We start from the raw sequence: 22,100 nt of genomic DNA, 5'->3' as shown, positions 1-22,100 counted from the left end.
ACCAGGCCACGAAACACTAAACAACTACTAAACTAACTAAAACTAACACTAAAAAAAAGGCAGCTGAAAGAATATAGCATACAGGATAAATTGGAGATCATTTCAGAGGTAGGGCACAAAGATAAAGGAAGTCTAGAAAGACTTCTTGTGGAAGGTGGCACATTAGCTGGGACTTGAAGGAATCCAGGAGACTGATAGAGTTCCAGATGTGGAGAAATAACTAGTGAGAATGCCCCATGTCTGGAGGGTTGTATGAAGAACAAACAGAAAGGGGGTGACTAGGGTCATTGGATTGCAGAGTAAGTACATGGAGGAGAGTTAAAGTGTAAGAAGCTTGGAAATATAGGAAGGAGCCTGGTTATGAAGGTCTTTAAAAACCAAAAGGAGAATTTTATACTTGGTCTTACAGAAGAAAGGGAGCACTGGAGTTTGAATGGGAGAATGATGTGGTCAGACAGGGCTTTGAGAATATCTAATTACTCTGTGGAGGATGAATCTGAGTGGGGAGAGACTTAAGGCAGGGAGACCCATTGACACAATATTGCAGTAGTCCAGCTATGAAGTGATGAGGACCTACAGTGAGTTGGTTGTATTTTCAGAGGAGAGAGGATTAGTATAAGAGATTTCACAAATGTGGAAATGAGAACACTTGACCATTTAATGGATATGAAAGTGAGAAAGAATAAAGAATCAAAGATGACATTTAGATTGCAATCCTGGGTATTCAGGTAGATTGTGATACTCTTTGACAGTAATAAGAAAGTTGGGTAGAGGGGAGGATTTGAGGGCAATGGGTATTCCATGAGTTCAGTTTTGCATATAATTGAGTTTTTAAGATGTCTGCAGCAATTCTAGTTCGGGTTATCAAATTGGAAGTCAGGAGGTTAGAACCGAACAAATAGATCTGTGCCCAAATGAGAAGTGATGAGAACTTTAAACAAATAATGTGTGGTCTTATAAAATGTGGTTGAGGGAAGTAGATTAGACAAGACTTGTTGATAAGTTTTATATGAGGAAGTAGATTTAAGAAATAGGAGGTGGTAGATAATATTAGTAGTGGCTAATACATAGAGATCTTCAAGGTTTTCACAGCTCCTTACCTTATTTCATTTGAATTTCAGTAGTTTTGTGAGTTGGTAGGAATTATCTTCATTTTACAGATGAAGAAAATCAGAACAAAAATAGGCAAACTTGTATAAAGTATACCATTTTTGGACCTACTAAATATATTCTTATTTAGGTGTATATTATAGTTTTGAATTCATATGCATAAAAAGAATCGATTAATTCATTGGGTGCCAAGAAGACCACCAAGAGCATGTAGAAAGAGTAAAGAGTCCAAGGTAAAGCCTTTTGAGATACCCTTAGAGGGTGAGGCATGAAAAATACCCTAGCCAAAGAAACAGAGGAAAAGAACAAGAGAGAGCAGGGCCATAGGCCAAATTCTAAGACAGAAGATCCATTTTTGTGCTGTACATCTTTTTGGCAGCCTGTTGAAACATAGACTCTGCAAAATGTTTTTAAATACATAAAATATATAGGATTACAAAACTAAAAGCAAATATTTAAAAATATAATTATCAAAATATTAAAAGTACAAGTTTGTGGACCTCAGGTTGAACTCCCTATTTCAAATTAATTAACACCTTGCTTTAGAATATTCTTTCCTTCTAATAAATATGAGTTTGTTTGCTAATCTCTATTTTTATGTGAACATATATGTGTATTTCTATTCCTGATAGAGGGATCAACCAGCTTTTGTTCCTAGTGGAATTTTAACTCCTCAAGCCTTGGGTACAAGAAATTCACATGGTTCTCAAGTAGCCAGTAATCCAAGACAAGCAGCTTTTGAAATGAGAATGCACAATAACTCTGTAAGTGGCTATTTATTCTCCCTTTACTCCATTGGTATGTAGTAAATAATCAAATATATTAATTATTTGAAATTGTTGGTATAATACAGATCTTACTAATTAAGTTGGAATGTAGTAGTTTTTCCTATATCCTTTTCTTTTCCCACTTTTCTTCTAAAAGTACAGTTTTAATATGATAATATTTAATTGGTATAACTTCATATATGTGAGAGGTACTTGTGTGACACAGTAAATAAAGAATCAACCCTTCAGTCTGCCTCTTGTATGCACTGGCTATTGTGGACCTAGGGAAATTACTTAACCTCTGGACTAGGCCACTCTAAAGCTGTAGGTTACAGAACAGCTACTAACATATAGAACAACTTATTAGACCTCAACCTATAAAGATGAAATATATCCTACTGGTTGTTACCAATTCTTAATAAGAGATGAAAGGAGGTTGTCAGCCTCCAACAGCATTGAAGAAGAGAGGTTGACACGTTTCAACTTTAATTATTCCTAGGAATCTCTCCAGAGAATTTATCAATATAGAGATACAAGATTGTTCAGTTAAAATGTTTCTTCTGGAGGTTGATTATTGTGAAAGAAAATATCTTAACTATTCCCTGGGGAAAGTTGCAGAAGTATGGAAGGGTGGGTGGGATGGTCAGGAAAAGTTATGTCATAATATAAAAAATAATTTTTTTTTCTTGCATAAACTTTCTATAAGTTAGTGATTTGTGATCCAGACCTAAGAGTAGTGCTTACATAAGAGTGAAGTTGAGACATGTTTGAACAGTGGGTTCTCCCCCACTTCTAGTTTTGTTATGCAAAATTTGAGCCTGGTTCTCGAAAGCTTCCCATATTATGTTTTAAGGCAAATGCTTTAAAAAATAAAACTCACCATTCCTTGTTCTAGTAGTTTTATCCACTGGTACTTGTAATGTTTGTTCTAAGGCTATTTCCAGTGTGGAGAAGTTTTGACATCAAAGGTATTAATTCACTCTGTGTTAACTGAAATTCAGCATAGTGTTTGTCTTGAAGTCCTCATATTTGTGTGCTCTGGTATTATATCTGCGTCTTCTGTCTTAATCCACTAGAGTTTTAAAATTTAATCTGAATAAACTTGAATCTTGTGAGGATTGTAGCAGGGAGGTTAAAAAAAATGCCTCTTTGAGACACCTAGAAGTGATTAGGACATACTATTCCTTTCTCCAAAATTGGGATCCTGAAATTTTTTTATTTAAATTTTTTACATTTCACATTTAATTTTTACTCTGACATTTTTGCAAAACCTGTGAAGACTCTGTTAGCTAATAGGCTATAGAAAACAAAAACAAATTTGACTCTGGCCAGAAAAGTGCCTCCTGCATCCTCACCCCCAGGCTATTTTAATGGAATTATTTAATAAAACCATTGGAATGGGGGGCAGAATCTTAAGGCTAGGTTCTTGAGTAAATTTATTAAGTGGCTGGATAACAATAAGAATATTTTCAAAAAATTAGAAAATCAGAATAACCTAGAGGCAGTAGTATCATAGCAGAAAGTGCACAAAATTGGAGTCAGCTCCTTGATTCAGATCTCTCTTCTGTTGCCTTCTATCTGTATGATATTAGGCCAATCATATCCTCTCTGTGGGACAACTATGTAGAAAGAGGTTGGGTTTAGATTTCAAAAGTTCTTTGTTATCCCTAACATTTTGTGATTAAAAAATGAGATACAAATAGTGTCTATACATGTATTCATTATTTTCTTCTGTCTTTTATACTTTGGGAATTTTTAGCAGCCATATACAATCTCAGTTTTTTTTTTTTAAGTTTTCTACATTTTTTACACCATTCCTTTAAAAATTTCATCTCTAGTTTTAAATTTTAAGTACTTAGAATAGCTTAGTCTAAAATTATTAGCATATAAATTATATAGGTTATGACTAATATTTTAATGAAATTTGATTTTGTATTACTAGTATTACATTTGTATTGTTAATTTCATTGTAGTGCATTGCTATTATTTTCTTTCTAATGTTTACTTTATTAGACTGTTCTTAATTTTTCCTGTAGAGAAATAAACGAAGTTTTACCCATTTGTCCTCTTTGTTCACTTCCTTACTCAAATTCTTGCAATTCAGTTCTTATTTTTCATTTCAGTGGTCCTGTGTTAAAGGGAAAAGTAATATTCCAAGTTGAAAATCAGCATTTTACTTTGTTTCCTTTTCAATTGTGTTTTTGTCATTATTGAACTCTATTTGGGAGAATTTAAATAATACTGAATTTGGGGGCTGTTATTGCAATTTTTGGATTTTTTGGTGTGAGGTGGGACTTTGCATCTTCTACTTTACTTGCAAATTTATCTACTGGATATTTTGAATACTTTTATGAAGTTAAGTATGCAATAAAAATAGTAATACTCTGCATATTTATATGGCTTTAAAGTGAATGTTCAAACCTTTTATTTGTAATATAATAACTTTTGTCCCCAGAGTCCTTTAACATCTCCTAATACTAGTTTCACTTCTGATGGTTCCCCATCTCCGGGAGGAGGAATTAAACGAAAAGCAGAAGATAGTGACAGTGAACCTGAGCCAGAGGATAACGTCAGGTGAAGCCATTTTTTTGTAGCACTTTGTTAGCAAATTGCTGAAATAGATGCAGTCTAATTAATGCCATTTAGCTTAGAGCAGCAGTGCCTTTCAATGCTTTACTGTGATCTTTTTATCCACCAGTAATTAATGTGGAGGGTTAGAATATTCTGTAAATTCCAGTGAGATGTGTAAGCTATAGCTGTTAAACCTAAGTATCTAGATTAGTATGCGTGCAGGTTTTCGTCCTCCAAGCCACTTCTCCCTTTGAGACCAGGCACTAGATTGGCTAGACGTTCAGTGTTTAGATTTGATTATGTGATCTGAATGTCACTGTTTTGAGATTGAATTTTTAAGCTGTTTAACCCATAAAGTTCAGTTATCCTTAGATACATAATATAACTAATTTTGATTATCTCAGTAGAACAGCTCTTTTCAAAAAATCATAAATCCTGAAAAGTAAACAATTACATAAATTAAAAACCATATATGACTTTAATTTCAATTCAAAAACTAATTCCTAAGCATAAACTTTGTTTTAATGAGAAGTTATTTCCTTGGTATGCACTTATCTAGTAGTGAATTTTGGTCAAGTCTTGAATTTGAGGTTATGACAGTTATGTCAGTTTTGCCCTCAAAAAAAAAAACAAAACAAAACAAAACAAAACATTGAAAAACCAAAATTAAAAAACTAAATTTCTATTTTCCAAACTCATTATTTAGAAGAAAACATATGAAAACTCTGTAAAGTCCAACAGATTACCTTTATTTTCTATGCAACATGGAAGTTGGAATTATTGGTGATTAGGAACGTCAGTGAAAATTCTGTCATTTGATAGCCGACTCAGTATCTATCATTAAACATTCTGTTTAACACTACACCTAACATACTAGGATATTATGACTTCTCTTCATTGATATAGCAGCAGTGTCTTGTGGTTCACTCAGTTATAACAATCCAACTAGTAAGCATCAATTATAGCTTACTCTATGTGGTTTTGGTCTTAAATCTTTTGGTGGAGTGGGGGGCAGGGCATTAAAATTATTTTTTGGTTTTAAAATTCAGACTATTAGTACTATGTAGAAAATACCCCTAAATTTCTACCAGTGTTTTAAGATTTTTTTTTCTATCTTAACAGCAATTGTAACATTGGTAAATCTATTTTACTCAAAAGATAAATACTGGCCATTTGTCCTCAGTTTGAAAAAATATATATTTTTAGCATACATTTAAATGTTAAATGTAGATATTAGAACAGAATGTACTTGTTGACTTTTGTTACAGTTGAACTCATTTTGGCCTTTGATCTTTTGGCATTCTTATTTTGTACCTTTATATCTCTTCAAGTATAGGATGAAAGTGATATTTATGAGAATCTAATTTTTTTATATTTTCAAAGTTGATTAGGAAAATTTAGTTAAGAAAACTACCTCTAGGATTAGCCTTGTGGGTAAATTAGAAGGTACACTGACTTCCTGATTTGACTTCGTGATTTAAATAAGTATATAGTGAATTCAGTGCGTTACTAGCTTTGTGGAATTAACTGCAACAACCTATGGCCTCCCCTTTTCATATGTACAATAGTACTTAGTATTGGGGTGGGGCTTATAATAGAGTGAATTTACTTTTAACTCTATTCTAAAACCAATTTTTAAATTATTTTCATATGAGTAATTATATCAGATATGGATGCATGCCTTTTTCCAGTCTGTCTCCAGAATTATCAAATAAAGATTTTCTTGTCATTCTTTTGTAACAGATTGAACTTTCTATGATAGTTTTATATCTCAAAAGCGAATTTTGTTTAAAAAGGCTAGGAACTTGGAATACACACTGTCCTTTATAAGTCTTAAAACTCAGTGTTACACTGATTTAAATGAAATAATGAGTTGCATTATTATTTTGTAGCTACTGAGCAAATCCTCTTTGATAGTGAAATTTTTTAGAAATAATGCAGTTCGGCCTATTTTGGCATGGCTGCCTACACACTGTGGATCTACTTTTGTGTTAAATTGCTTTGTTTTTCAAAATATTTAAACAGTTTTAAAATTAACATAATTGAGTAAACTAACTGCTTGGGTTTTAGGTTATGGGAGTCCGGTTGGAAGCAACGGTATTACAAGAATAAATTTGATGTTGATGCTGCTGATGATAAATTCCGTCGTAAAGTTGTGCAATCTTATGTTGAAGGACTATGTTGGGTTCTTCGATATTATTACCAGGTATTAAAATAATTACATTTTCAAATCACTTAACTTTTAATTTTAAGAAGACAGTTTTTATATAATCTGTTTATTGAATTGTATCCTAAACCCTACTCCCCTCCTATCTTTTAAGTTTCCCATGCTCAAATTGACTCCATTGTTCTGTGTAATTTTTTTGTAAAGCTTTTTGAACTTCTAAAAGGGGTTTGTAACCCACATACCCACACATTCTCTCTGTGTCTCTCTTGGGCTAAAGGATTTCACTTTTATCACATAGAATGATTGACTTAAAAGATTATTAAAGGTCAGTAATAAAAACTGGAATGATGCAATAGCTAGATTAATTAATTGAATGCTAATAAACAACTATGCAAAGGGCAAAGCATACAATATACTAGTAAGAATTACAAAAGAATTGAATTGTGTCAATCTCTGCAATGCAATGATGTTACATAAAATGCATTATAATTGATATAATCTTGTCTGATTTTAAATCTTTTGATAATTTAGATGTCAGATTTGCAAGAGATTAGTTAGACATATTGAGGTGGTAGCACTGATTGTTAATAACTAGTTTTGTCCTGAGAGCAGAGGGAATTTTGTGTGATCTGGGAGTGAATGATATTTACCTATTAAACAGCAGAATTGTGTGATGCAGTTGATATTAATATTTTGTTTATATAATTTGTTCCTATTGGTTATATTATAGTTTCTCCTACTTGATATTAAAGAACTAAGAAACATTAAAAAATTTTATCACCTTTATGAATAGTGTAGTTTTTCATTAGATGAGAAGATTTGATTATTATTTTATGGTGGTAATAGGAATCATTTTGGGATTTTGGGGATAGTATTTTGTAACGGACAATCTCCTTTCTTGTGTTTGAAATTTGCTAATGTGATAAGAAGTGACCTTTGCCATGTAAGGAAAATGATTTTCCCTCCTGAAATTTATCATTTAAGCTAATTTGAGTGTAGAACTCAGACTCCTTGCCCACTGTATTTTCAAATATGTAGATTTATCATAGTGAGTGGTGTGTTGAGTTGTTATCTAGAAAGATGTATTTTAAAGACACTATGGTTCAGAGACAACCTTTTAGGTGCATGAGTTTGGTTTCCTCAAGAAGCCTAGTTCCCAGATATATATTTGTTAAGAGACTCTATTCTTAAAAATACTTTCATTTATATTTTTTAAAACCAAACTTTTCCTTTCTTAGTAATCAAGGAGTTTAGTCTGTAATACAATTGTAATAAAGACAAACTTCCTAAAAGCATAAATCCAACCTGTGTAAATAGACTATATATGCATTTTGATAGTTTGTGTGCTCAAACTATTATTTCTTAAAGCAGTCTAATTTTCGCCACATTCATTGTGTTTATAATTAATGTAATATTTAATGCTTTTAGGGTTGTGCTTCCTGGAAGTGGTATTATCCTTTCCATTATGCACCATTTGCTTCAGACTTTGATGGTATTGCAGATATGCCTTCTGATTTTGAAAAGGGAACAAGACCGGTAAGATTGATTATTTAGAACTCTAGCATTTTGGGAACTTTTTGACCAAACTTTAAAAAAATTGTACATATTCTATTTCATTTGTTCTTTTTCTTCCCCCCTCTCCCATCCAGTTTAAACCACTGGAGCAACTTATGGGTGTGTTTCCTGCTGCAAGTGGTAATTTTCTACCTCCCTCATGGCGGAAGCTTATGAGTGACCCTGTAAGAAGACTTTTTTCTTATTAATCTGAATTGAATCTCTCTGCTTTTATTCTCTAGTTTAAAAACTATTAGAGAAAGACTAGGAAGACTGGAAATTTAACTTCAGCATAACTAATTCCATTGTTACTTGTTCAAAAATTTAAAAAAAAACACCTTCTTGTCAATGAACATTCACTTTTATTTTTTATTTGCTTTTTCTGCCCATGATGGCTTCAAGTTCTAAGATGATTATTTTGAAATAAACTTTAAACTATTTATTTCCTTAATGTCATCATTGATACAGTGAAATATGATTCATGAATGAAACTAAATTTTAAAATTCTGGCATCTATATCAATCCCTCATTCTTTAAAGTACAATTACAAAACAAAATTCATCAGAAGTAGAATTAGTTTATCTCTATAAAATGTTTTTAAAAGGTATAAAAATCATTCTGAATGAAAGATAAAGCATTTTTAAGACTAAGACATAATAGACTTTTACAGTTTTAACATTTTCTTTTCATCCTACATCCAATGCAGGAATCAAGTATAATTGACTTCTATCCTGAAGATTTTGCAATTGATTTGAATGGGAAGAAATATGCTTGGCAAGGTAATGTTTACATTCTGTTATTCATCTCAACTTTAGAGAACCTAAATGGAAATGTGCGCACATACATATGCACATGTGCCTGTATGAACAAAATTATAAAGGCATTTTAATTATATATACTTACTTTGTGCTATACTTTAAAATATCTTTAAAGTTTGAAAAATAAAGAATTCACATTGAAGAATGAACAGAGATTTTGTACATATCTGCATTATTTTTCTTCCTTCATTTTTGCGTATCAGCCTTGATATCCAATTATATCTTTTATCTATTTTGAGTTCAATGAATAGATCTTGCTCTGTTTGGTCAGTGTTCATTAGTTGGTGAGCAATGCTGAAAAGAACATAAACACATAGGTTGTTTGAGGATTTGCTCATATAGTAATAAAGTAAATGAAGTTTTAAAAATATTAAATACTTTTAAAGTGTCATTTTTGTTCATTCCTTGAATTTTTTTCCTTATCTTTTTTTGCTTCCTTTTCTTTCTAGCTTTTAAGACATATTTATTAAATTTTTCAATTGTTAAATGTGATAAAAATATGTATTTGTACTTGATTTACATTGTCACTCAAAATCTTACTTTAATCAATAATTTTCATCTTTTTCTTAGTCATATATTTTATTGGTAATTCAAAGAAGTTTTAAAATTGACATCTAGTCCCTTTTCTTTCCACTGACCTTTCCTTGGTGCTACTGAACAAGTAAAACATCAGAAAAAGAAGTAAAATTAAAAGGTGTAGATGAGTCAAACAGAAGGTGGGAGAAAATGTGTCAACCATTATTTTATAACTTTCTTTTTAAGATTTACTCAGGGTAGGTTTTTGGACTATAGGAATTCTTCATGATTATAAAGATGTCTCAGTGCTGAAGACAAGATGTAAAAACCAGTATAGAAAAGAATTTTTTTTTTTGCTTTTTAATATAATTTTATCTTAAAAATATTTTTCTATGGCAACATGATTCATGTTCTTTCCCTCCCTCTTCCCTCTCCCCTCCCAGAGCTAACAAGGAATTCCACTTGGTTATCCATGTATTATCACTCAAAATCTATTTCCATATTTTTCTTTTTGTAAAAGAGTAATCTTTTAAAACCAGTACCCCAAATCATATACCCATAAAAACAAGTGATAAATCATATGTCTTTCTTCTGCATTTCTATTCCCACGATTCTTTCTTTATCTGCAGATAGCATTCTTCCTCATAAGTCCCTTGGGATTGTCCTGGATCATTTATTGCTATTAGTAGCAAAGTCTTTTTCATTTGATCATCCCACAATGTTTCATTTACTATGTATAATGTTCTACTGTTTCTAATCATTTCACTTTGCATCAGTTCATCTAGGTCCTTCTACTTATAGAAATCAAGTGATATCCTTATAACAATAATATTCCATCACCATCATATACCACAATTTTTTCATTCCCCAATTGAAGGACACCCCCTCATTTTCCAATTTTTTTTTTTGCCACCACAAAAAGCACAGTTCTAAATATTTTTGTATAAATAGATACTTTCCTATTATTTTTAAAATCTCTTTGGGATACAAACCCAGTAGTGGTATTGCTAGATCATAGAGCATGCATTCTTTAAAAACCCTTTGGACATAATTCCAAATTGCCTTCCAGAATGGTAGGATCAATTCAAACTCTCTTTGTCAGAAATGCATTTGTGTCTCAATTTTGCCACATTAACCTCCAGTATTTGTTATTTTACTTTACTGTCATATTGGCCAATTTGCTAGGTATAAGATAGTACCTCAGAGTTGTTTTGATTTGGATTTCTCTAATCAGGAGGAATTTAGAACACTTTTTCATATGATTATTGATAGTTTTGATTTCTATATCTGAAAACTGCCTATTCATATCCCATGACTATTTGTCTACTGGGGAATGGCTTGATTTCTTGTACATTTAACTTAGTTATTTGTATATTTGAGAAATTAGACTTTTGTCAGAGAAAATTATTATAAAATTTTTTCCCTCAATTTGTTGGTTCCCTTCTAATTTTGGTCACATTGGTTTGTTTACACAAAACTCTTTAATATAATTAAAATTGTTCATTTTACGTCTTCTAATGGTCTCTATTTCTTGCTTGGTCTTAAATTGTTCCCTTTTCCATAGATCTGACAGGTATACTGTTCTATGTTCACCTAATTTTCTTATATCATTATATATTTAAGACAAATTCATATTGAATTTATCTTGGTATAGGGTGTGAGATATTGATCTAAACCTAATTTTTGCTATACTCTGTTCTAATTTTCCCAGCAGTTATAGTGAGTTCTTATCCCAAAAGCTGGGGAAAATAATAACATATATTTTTTCATGGTTTAAGAGATAAAACATAGATATTAGATGTGAAGTACTCTAGCTTTTAAATTTGTTTATACAGTAACAAAAAAAGTCACCATGGGACAATGCCTTCCTAAGAAAATGAAGAATACATTATCTGATGCTTAATTTTAATAATGTTATAAATTGCATCCTTAGATTATCAAAAAGCATGTTTACATAGACAAATGTTGAATGTATAAAGTCCTATCTTTGTTACTACTCTTAAACTCAAGAAAACCTGTAGAAAAATTCACAGGCATAAAACTTAGAAGCTATGTTCAGAAATTGGTTTTAGAATTTTAAAAATACTCTGAGCCTGTAGTTGATCACTGAGTCATAGTAATATCAATTGACATATGATATTAAATGCTGCAGTGAGAGCACTTAATCTTTAGTTTTGGTGGCATTGCTATAAACCAACTGTTAGAGGAAATTATTAATATTAGCAATTCTTGGTAATTTTCTTTGAGAATTGATCTCTTGAGTTATTTTATTAAAGACAACCTATAATTTTTATAGTTTTTTACATGTAAGTAAATTTGCTAGAATTATTTGAGTTGAATACTCATCTGTTAATAACCAATAAGGTATCAGCAAAACACATACATATATATGTTAAATACTTTTCAATGAGATGATTTTTATTAGATATACTTTATCATACTTTCCTTGAAAATAGCTCAGTATTTTTTTTAAAAAGACTTCTGAATGATGGAAGATGATAAATACATAGTTTACTAGCATTTCTACCATATTGTACACTTATAAAGGAGTATATATTTTGTGTGGCAAGCTCTTGTCATTGAGTGCTATGTGACTTTATTGCTGCCAATAGAATTTCAAGTTTCTTGTTTGCTAGAACTTAACTGCTAGAATCGCTTTTATATCATGAGGAAGCTCTCCTTTAGTAGAGATTTTTAGCTATGGATAATGTATGGGTTCAGAAAGTTACTATGTAAAAGAAAATCCCATGTTCCTCATTATTTCTCAGTGCTAGCTTGAATTTTTGTTTTGTTTTACATATTCCAACCATATGGTTAAATAAACTTGTTCTCCTTTTTCCCTACTTTTCTCTTTTAATGTATTGTCCTTGAAATTAATTTAAAATTATTTTAGAATTTATGTTGGATTTTATTTTGCTTTTTGACTTGTTAATTTAAAAAATATATTATCTTCCCAAGAAGCAATATTGTATCTTCAGAGTAAATTTGGTTGGTTAGACCTGTTCACAGTTATCCACTGAGTACTTGAAAACTATTTTTGTTGCCTGAAATAAGTTATCACTGAGAAAAAAGCCCAAAAATGAAATCACCTCTACAGAAGATAAGCAAAAACACTCAGGAGTAGTTAAAGCTTCAAAATTGCCATTTCCTGCTACTTAACATTTAGAATTATATTTTTACTTTGTTGTTATTAATTCTAATTTAGAAGTATACCTCAGTCACAAGAAACAATATTTCTGATTGTTAGGATATTTCCCTTGATGTCTAGCCTAAATTTGTTTTTTGCAGCATGTACCCATTGCTTTTGGATCAACCCCCTAAGACTAAACAGAACCAGTTTAGTCATTCTTCCACATGATAGAGCTTTCTATATTTGAAAGCAGTTATTATTTCCCTCTTAACTCTTCCCTTTTTCCAAGTTAATTGGAAACTTAACTCTTTTCCAGTTCCTTAAACTGAGGCTTATATGCCATGGACTTTACCAAATGTGTTGTCCTGGATACTCCCAACTTCTCAGTGCACTCCTTAAATCTCCCAGCACTAAATGCAGTAATTCTAGAAGTATATAGTTTGACCATGGCAGATCTAGGGGACAATTAGCTTGTTATTCCTAGAAGCTATGATTCTCTTAATGTAGCTAAAGGTCACACTGTTTGGCTCATCTCAAGTTTGCAGCCCTCTAAGACTCCCATATCTTTTTTAGACAAACTGCTTTTAGATGCTATCCATTTTACAAATGAAGTCCAACATTGAGATTGTGTCTAGAATCTCAATCTCCTTTACTTAAGTGTAGGAACCATGGCCAGACAAAATAAACATGGCATATTTGCTCAGCTAAAGGAAGCAATTTTAGAGTAGTGTATAAGTGTTTTTAATTTTAAAATATCTACTGTATTGTCAGCTAATAATATACATATATGTGTGGACACACCCACATACCCTGAAGCTTGGGTTGATATATTTTTAATTGAAATTTTTGGCTATCATTTTTAAAGAACTAAAATGGTTTTTTAACTAGATAGTATTCTCAAATGTGTGGTTATCAACTGTTTCATTATTCCATAGCAGCAGAAACTTACTGCTGTGAAAGTTAAAATTTGTACTTATTGTTTTTTTGAAGGGGAAATTGTGACAAGTGATCTAGACAAAGTGAGTAAATCATTTGAAATTGTAACTTATAGAAGTCTTAAGCTATGACTTTTTTTGCCATTTTGGTTTTTCAACATTCTAGCCAAAGGTAATAATACCTTCTAGGTTTAAAAATTAATGCTAATATTAGTCAATCATTTTTTAATCTCACCTTTTTTTGGTCTCTTATTTCACACATTTTCCCCCTGTGTATTAGCACCACACTTACTAGAATTATTGATTTAAATTAGTGGTGACAACATTTGTCTGATTCTAATTTTTGAAAATCAGGTGTTGCCCTGTTACCATTTGTTGATGAACGTCGTCTGAGGGCTGCTCTGGAAGAAGTTTATCCTGACCTTACACCTGATGAAAGTGAGAATTATATTTTAAAAATATAAGTGCTTTATATTGTCATGTACTTAAAATTCAGTCTTGCGTTTTTATTAGGTTGTACTTCTGTTGCATTGGTTGTGCTTTTAATTTTTAAAAAAGACCCAATTCTCTTACTTAAAAGTATCAACTTTGATATTGAATTAATGATGAGATAACAATAATAAGCATTTCCAGATTTCACATGAACTTCTCATATAATATGCAGAAGAAAATCTCAAAATTAAGTTTTTTATGAGAACTGTACATAGTGAAATAATTTGTAAAAATAGATGTTCCACCCTATCTGATAAAAGAAAAAATAGTTAAAAACTAAGCTTTCTAAAAAGATATTCACTAAGCATTTATTAGTTGCCTGTTACATGCTAGACACTGTGCTAAAATACTGGGGATATAAAGAACAGTAAAAAGATAGTGCCTGCTCTCATAAAGTTCACAGTCTAATGTAGGTAGACAACATGCAAACAGCTATGTACAAGCAAGGGCTATACAAGATAAATTGAGAGATTAGAACAGAAGTAATGCACAAGTGGAGCAGTGAGATGATGGCAATAGAGTGCTGGGCTTAGAGTCAGGCTGACTCGCTGTCTGTGTGACCCTGAACAAGTCACTTCACCCTTCTTGCCTTAGTTTTCTTATCTGTAAAATAAGAGGGAGAAGGAAATGGCAAACCACTCCCATATCTTTGTCAAGAAAACTTCACTTGGTGTCATAGTCTGATAGTACTGAAAAATGTATTAGTAGTACTGGAGACTGGGAAAGCCTGCCTGTAAAAATGTACAATTTTACACGGAACTTGAAGGAAACAAGGCCCAGCAGGTGGAGATGAGGGAGAGTGTTCTAAGCCTGGGGGATAGCAGTGAAAATAAACAACAACTAGGAAGACCAGTGTTAAAAGATGAAAGAGTGATTGAGGTTAATAGAAGGCTGAAAAGGTAGGATAGGGATAGGTTTTGAAGGCCTTCAAAAATCAAACAAGATTTTATATTTGATTCTGGAGCTAATAGAAGCCCATGGTAACATGCCAGATCTGTCAGGAAGATCAGGATGGAATGAAGTGGGGAGATATTTGAGTTAGGGAGATTGGTTATGGAAGGCTTATACCAGAGCAGTAGTAATAGCAAAGGAGAGAAGGGTACATATAAAAGAGAGATTTTGAAAGTAAAGTCATCAGGATGTCGCAGCAGATAGCAATACTAAGATATAACTTAATATGTTATTTAATGGAATTGTTTTGAAAACATTATGGCATTTGTTAAGCCAGACAAGCTAAGAACTGCAAAAGTCCAGATTTTCTCAGAAGATAAATTGTATATTATTTTTTTAAAAATGCAAAAAAGGAAAATATTGTGTATTTATCAAATTCTTCTGTAACTACTTTATTTGTAGTTCTCTAAACTAAAAAAAATGCCATTGCTCAGCTATATAACTAATAGAAGTTCACTAAATTCTTTCTTATATTTAGAAATCTTTTATACTACAAATTATGAATTTTAATAGATGAAATTCCTGATTTCTAAAAATTCTTCTGCTTTCATTATGTGTTTTCTAAAATGGTTTGACTTAGCTTTCTTTCCCTTTCTGTTTTTCTATCCTTTTTCCTCTCTTTTTCCCAGCTAGAAGAAATAGTCTTGGTGGTGATGTAATGTTTGTGGGGAAACACCATCCACTTTGTGATTTCCTTTCAGAATTGTACAAAACAGGTTCCACAGAGGTAATTAATGTCACTATTCTATTTTTTTCTAACATAATTAATTTTTTTTTTGTTAAATTAATCATATATTTCTTTCCAGGCAGTAGATTTACCACCTGAACTTTGTCATGGGATTCAAGGAAAACTTACTTTACATAAAGAAGCCATTCTTCCAGATCAGTAAGTATGTGGATTTAGATGTTCCCATCATAGTTTTAAGGTTGGAACAATATAGATAAGTAAACTAAGGCTTAAGTGGTCAAATGACATATTTAAGTATAATTTTGTGCTATACTTTTGAGTTTTGTAGTGTTTATTTCCTCACTTAAAGTTTAAAAAGACAATTAAGAAAAATAAATTTTGTATATTAAGAATAGCACTTTGTTATTTTATTCAAAAATTGTGTGGATCTTTTGGTCAAGATAACCAAATTTTGATAAATTCATTTATCTACTCCTTTTCCCTTTGGACACAGGATCCATTGGATCTTGATATTGTTATCCACCACACAGTTTGGGGGCAACTTCAACTATCATAAATATGCCTTTGTTAAGTCAGTAATAAAAATATTTCATGATATTGGCCCAACTTCATATTCTTGGACTTCATGTAGACTTTTAAGTTGACATAGAACCATTAATGACTTCCTCAGATCTGACATTTTAAACAATTCTGAATACATGTTAATCATATTGTCTAGCCTTTAACCTTTCATTCTTGTACACAAGAATGGCATGAAAGACTTCTCAGTGATTTGCTAAAATCTTTGTAAACTTTGTGCTATGTTGCAGTCTAATAAGCAATGTAAAATGCTAATCTTAGTTTGGTATTTCCTGTTTTCAGTGAGGCTATACTGAATTTTTGTGAAATATTTTTATTTTTATATTTTGTTTTTACATCATTTAAATTTCTCCATGTTTTTATCTTTTTACCCCTCCTAGAGAATTATTCCTTACAACAGGCTTTTTTTTTTTAAAGAGAAAAAGAAATTTGGCTAAAATAGATCAGTACATTGAAGAAAATCTGACATTTGTAATGTTCCACACAGTGCTCACCCTTCACTTCTCAGTTCCCCTGTCATAAAGTAGTCTTTTCATGTCTCTTTAGGTCCAAGCTGATTTTAAGTTTGTAACATTCATTTTCACTTCTTTTGAGATAGTTGTTCTTTCTATGTACACTGTTGACATTGTGTAATAATGTTTTCTTGACTCTACTTTCATATTAATTAGTTCATGTCTTTCCATGTTTTTCTCCCAATAATTTGTTATCTACATTGTTTCCACAAGAAAATCCTGCTATAAATATTTTGGTATATAGGAACCCTTTTCATCAAGAGCCTCCTTGGAGTATATGACATAATACTTAAAATTTTTAGATTGGGACATTCAACTTTCTTAAATGTTGTGCTTCTGTTCACTATCCTTTATTAGAGCTCACTGGCTTAGTAATCAGATTTACTAGTTCTTTCAGTATCTTTATTGTGTAATTCAACGGGGACTGGTGATTTGACATCATCAAAAGCAGGTGCTATCTTTCCAACTCCTTGTTTAGCTTGGGTTTCAAGTCCTTCCTGTTAGCCAGTTTTGTTCTATTCTTTCTAGACCAGAAATGCCTAGCAGAGAAAACAGAAACAACATAAGATTTAAGCTACTCTTATCTTACTCTGTCATTCATTGTGCTTATCATGGTCCTATCTACCCCTCAGTAGTTTCTTTTTACTCATGTGGAACAAGTCATACATAATGCTTTCATTTTTTTTCCTCCTTTAGAATAGTATATTCTCCTGTTCCAGTGTTGCGAGATCTGACACAGAACACTGCAATCAGGTAATTGATCCAAACTTTGGTGATTAACTCTGGTCCTAACAGATAAAAGCAAAGTAATTGCCTCTTGTCTTTGGATTTGACTTATGGTAATGTCAGCCATTCTTTTAAAAAATGAAGCTAGAAGGAACTTTATAAATTGTCTAGTCAGCATTTTGATGTTTAGATGAGGAAACTGAGGTGCCAAATAAGTAACTCTGAAGGTCACACTGAGATTCTAATATAGACTGTCTGACTCCTAATCTATTTTAAAGGAATTTTAGTGAATTCCTTCTGCTAACTTCAGACATTCCTAACATAATTGTGAACCTAGATGAAAAAGAGTCACATAAGAAAACAATTTTCATAAAGCTTCTGTTTTAGAAGAGAAGAATCAGGTAATTAAAGTTGGAAAATTCATTGAGATTTCTGATTGACTTCTTTTGATTCCTTTGTTAGCCTTCAATCCTTCCTGTGTTAGAAAAGACAGAAGAGTGACACTGTCATTAGAATTGTTTTTTTCTAGAGTCAGAAACACAAAATTCTCAGAGAATTTCAGAATCTGATGGGACTTAAGGACGTCTGGTCCAAATCTATACCTGAACAAGATCTCCTTCAGCTGACCACATTATTACCTAACCTTTTGGTTAAAGACTTTAGTGAAAAGAAATTTATTACATTCTTTGTAAAAGCTTTGATTTAGGAGTTGTTAGGAAGTTGTTGCTTACTTCAACCCTAAATCAATAACACTATAATAGCCATTCATTGCTCTTAGCTCTGCCTTTTGAAGCCAAGTAGAACAAGGCTAATCCATCTTCTGCTTGATAGTCCTTCAAATATTTGAATCAGCTATTGTATTCTCTCCCTATTTTCTCTAACATGTGAAAGTTTACAGTAAGGAAAAAGATCAGAAATCTCACACATATTTAAAAACAGTTTCCAAACAATTTAGGAACAAATAATGTGATATACCTCATTTGCCCTGGGGGCATCATGATAGCAATTACTGGTCCCTGATAATGGCTTTAAGTCATCAAAAGTTGAATGATCGTGGAGTGAGCTGCCTGAAGAATCATCGGTGGACCTGCCATCATTGAATCTCCATTTCCATGGAAATTTAATTACCAACTTCTTGGGGATGTTGTAGGAGGGATTATATGTTAGGTTTGAGTTAGAATAGATGAATCTCTTCCATACCTGAGAGTCATTAATTCCTAAAAATATAAATTTGCTTATTTAATTTTGAATATTTTTCAATGGTTAAATGATTCGTGTTCTTTCCCTCTCTTCCCCCAAACCCTTCCAGGAGGCAATGAGCAATTCCACTGGCTTTTACATGTATCATTATTCAAAATCTATTTCCAAATTATTACTATTTGCAAGAGAGTGATCATTTAAAGTCAACCTCCCCAAGCATATCCCCATTGAAACATGTGATCAGTCATGTTTTTCTTCTGAGTTTCTACTCCCACAGTTCTTTCTCTGGATGTAGATAGCATTCTTTCTCATAAATCCCTCTGTATTGTCCTGGGTCATTGTATTGTTACTAGTGGATAAGTCCATTAAGTTCAATTGTGCCACAGTGTATCAGTCTCTGTGTACAATGTTCTCCTGTTTCTAGAGAGTTGTTGATTTTAAGTAATTATATAATATGTTTTCTGCTTAGTAAGTCAAACAGATCTTGTTATGAATATTCACTGGGAAGATCAGGATCTCTATCTCTTACCTCATACTGTATTGTTTACTTTTTTGATCTTATGGGATTGACCAAGTGATAATATTGATACATTAAAAGTATTCACAAATGAGTAATTTTTTATTGATTTCCTAAACTTATGGGCCAATTCAAAGATCTATCAACAGTGCTTTTGTATGTCACTTTTCCCATAGACCCTTCAAAGTTGGTCATTTGCCATTTTTGTCATCTTTGCCAAAAAGATGAGTGTTATAGTAGAACCTCAGAATTGCTTTAATTTTTATTTATTAATTATTTGGAATGTTTTTTTTCCCATATGATTGATAGTTTGGATATCTTTGTTTGAAGAATACAGGTTCATATCCTTTGACCATTTATATCTCTTGGTGAATGGTTCTTATAAATTTTAATCAGTTCCATATTTATCTGAGAATGTACAACAAAGATCTTTTTCACATTTACTTGTTGTTTCCCTTCTCATTTTAACTACATTGGTTTGTTTATTAAAGAAACTAACAAACTTTAAGATGTTATATAATCAAAATTATCTATTTTGTATACATATGTTTTATTTATCAATTGTTTCCTTGCTTTTTGTGTTTGTTATGATGTCATTCTTTATATCTATCTTAGATCTGTTGGGAGCCCATCTTGGTATTTGGTATGATATTTCTACCTTATTTGTGTATACTTTTCTATTTTCCCATCACTTTTTGTGAAATAGGCAACCTTTACCCTAGTTTCTGGAATCATTATGCTACTGTATTTGTTAGTTTCTGTGGTGTATGCCATGTGACAGATCTTTCAATTTTTAATCATTTCCAAATAGTTTTAATGATTATGTTTTTTTAAAGTGTAGTTTGGAATCTGATACTGTTAGAGGCCTCTCTTCCCCCCTTCTCTTTTATATAGTTTTATTTATATTTTTATTTATTTATATATTTATATGGCTTATTTATCTTGTTAAGGAAAAGTCTACTTATTTCTTAAGTTTTCTAATATTTTTAATGGAAATGGGTATTGAATTTTGTCAGAAGTCTATGACTTTTAGAATCTTGGTTTTTGAAGAAATTATTTTTCTTACTATGTTTATGATTTTCCTTATTTTAAATGGGCCTTCCATTTCAATTATAAATCCAATCTAGTTATAGTGTATACATTTTAGTATGTTATAACTTCTAATATTTAATATTTTGCCATTTATGTTCAATAAGGAGATTGGCCTCTATTTTGTCCCTTTTGTTATTGAGATGTTAAGTATCATAGAAAGTGTTAAAAATGTTACCTTATTTTCCTATTTTTGAAAATAGTTTATGTAGAAATTTGGAACAGTCTTTTGAATGTTTGATAGAATTCACTTAAGCCAATTTGATCCTTTGTTTTTTTCCTTTGGGAATTCATTTTTTGTTCAATTTCTTTTTTAAAGTTGAGTTATTTAAATAATTTTATTATGGTAATTTAGGTATTTTACATTTTTGTAAGGTTTTTGTCATCTAAGTTGTCAGTTTTGTTGGCATATAATTGGACAAAATAGTTTCTGATAGTTTCCTTTATTTCATCTTCTTTTGTAAATTTTTATAAAACACTTCATATGATTTGGTTTTCTCTTTTATAAAATAGACTAGTTTTTATTCCCGCCCAAAAGGGGAGTCTTAGTTTTATTTTTCAATTCAAATTTTCCCCCCTTTCAATTTAGTTAATTTATTTAATTTTCAGATTTTTCCTTTGGTATTCACTTATAGTTTTTAAAAATATATTACTCTTCTCCCTTTTTAAAAATTGCATGCCCAGTCTATTCTTTTTGTTTATGAAAGAAGCATTTAGAGGTACAAAATTTATTCTTTTAAGTATGGCACTAGTTGCATGCTGTAAGTTTTGGGTTTTTGTCCCATCGTTGACAGTTTTTTCTGATGAAATTTTCTTTGGTTTCTATGACTTGATCTTTTACCTACTGTTTGTTTAGGATGACTTATTGCATTGTGGTCATTTAAGGAGTCTGTCACAGATTTATGCCTGAATATATACTCAGTTTTTGTAAAGGTGCAGTTCATATCTGAAAAATAATGTAAATTCCTTTATTTTCTCATTTAATAATAACTCGGAGACCCATCATCTTTAAATTTTACAAAGTTATTAAGGTCTTTAATGACTTATGTATTTGATCTCACAGGGCTTTTTTTCCATATTTTTTTATTTATTTTTAGAGTGTTTTTTTCCATGGTTACGTGATTCATGTTCTCTCTCTCCCCTCTTCCCTTCCCCCTCCCTGGGCTAACAAGCAATTCCACTGGTTTATACCTTTCTTATTACTAAAAACCTATTTCCATATTATTGGCTTCTTGTTTTTAAAGGATCTTTATAATAGTTTTTAAAACTTTAATTGCTACCTAAATGCTAGTCTTTGTGATGATGATGTTTAGGGCATAGACTGCCTGGGTACTGGTCTTGCCCTTTCTTTGTTGGCAGTTTGGTTGTCCTCCAGCTGGGTGTTTGGCTTGGCACTGCCCTCCTCTAGGCACTATACTAACCCTGTATCTTGGTGCTGTTCAGACTCCCTAGAAACCCTCTCCCCTTTTGTATCTGGGACTTGAGATGAGAGGTGATACTGGATTTGCTCTGTATCTTGCTATGGAATGTGGCTGCTTGTGCTTTTTGCTAAACCTGGTTTGTCTTTACTCTCAATTTCCACAGGATTCTAATAATCTTTTTGTGCAGTCCTGAACTAGATAGAATTTATGCCTGATTCTTTTTGGTTTTCTTATTGCTCTTTAACTTACAATATTAGATTATTGTTCATTTGTTTCTTAGATTCTGGACTACTCTATGACTTATCATGCTGCCATCTTCCTAGAGTCCTTCATTATGGTCCTTTTATATTTTATTCC

General features: G+C 31.6%; 1 protein-coding gene across 2 annotated transcripts in view; it reads left to right on the top strand.

Annotated features, from left to right (window-relative positions):
- XRN2 (5'-3' exoribonuclease 2) overlaps nucleotides 1–22,100 on the top strand; it is a 100,573-nt gene that overhangs the window by 53,912 nt on the left and 24,561 nt on the right. For both annotated transcript variants that reach the window (XM_001373942.4, XM_016427520.2), the window contains exons 15-24: nucleotides 1,743–1,874; nucleotides 4,333–4,451; nucleotides 6,519–6,654; nucleotides 8,044–8,151; nucleotides 8,265–8,354; nucleotides 8,876–8,948; nucleotides 13,923–14,006; nucleotides 15,641–15,738; nucleotides 15,818–15,897; nucleotides 17,487–17,543. In XM_001373942.4, coding sequence (XP_001373979.1) covers nucleotides 1,743–1,874; nucleotides 4,333–4,451; nucleotides 6,519–6,654; nucleotides 8,044–8,151; nucleotides 8,265–8,354; nucleotides 8,876–8,948; nucleotides 13,923–14,006; nucleotides 15,641–15,738; nucleotides 15,818–15,897; nucleotides 17,487–17,543 — 977 coding nt within the window. The remainder of the gene's footprint in view (nucleotides 1–1,742; nucleotides 1,875–4,332; nucleotides 4,452–6,518; nucleotides 6,655–8,043; nucleotides 8,152–8,264; nucleotides 8,355–8,875; nucleotides 8,949–13,922; nucleotides 14,007–15,640; nucleotides 15,739–15,817; nucleotides 15,898–17,486; nucleotides 17,544–22,100) is intronic.

Source organism: Monodelphis domestica, chromosome 1 (assembly GCF_027887165.1).
Source record: "Monodelphis domestica isolate mMonDom1 chromosome 1, mMonDom1.pri, whole genome shotgun sequence".
NCBI classification, from domain to species: domain Eukaryota; kingdom Metazoa; phylum Chordata; class Mammalia; order Didelphimorphia; family Didelphidae; genus Monodelphis; species Monodelphis domestica.
Note: the sequence above shows the minus strand (reverse complement) of the source record. Positions and strands in the feature narration are given on the sequence as shown.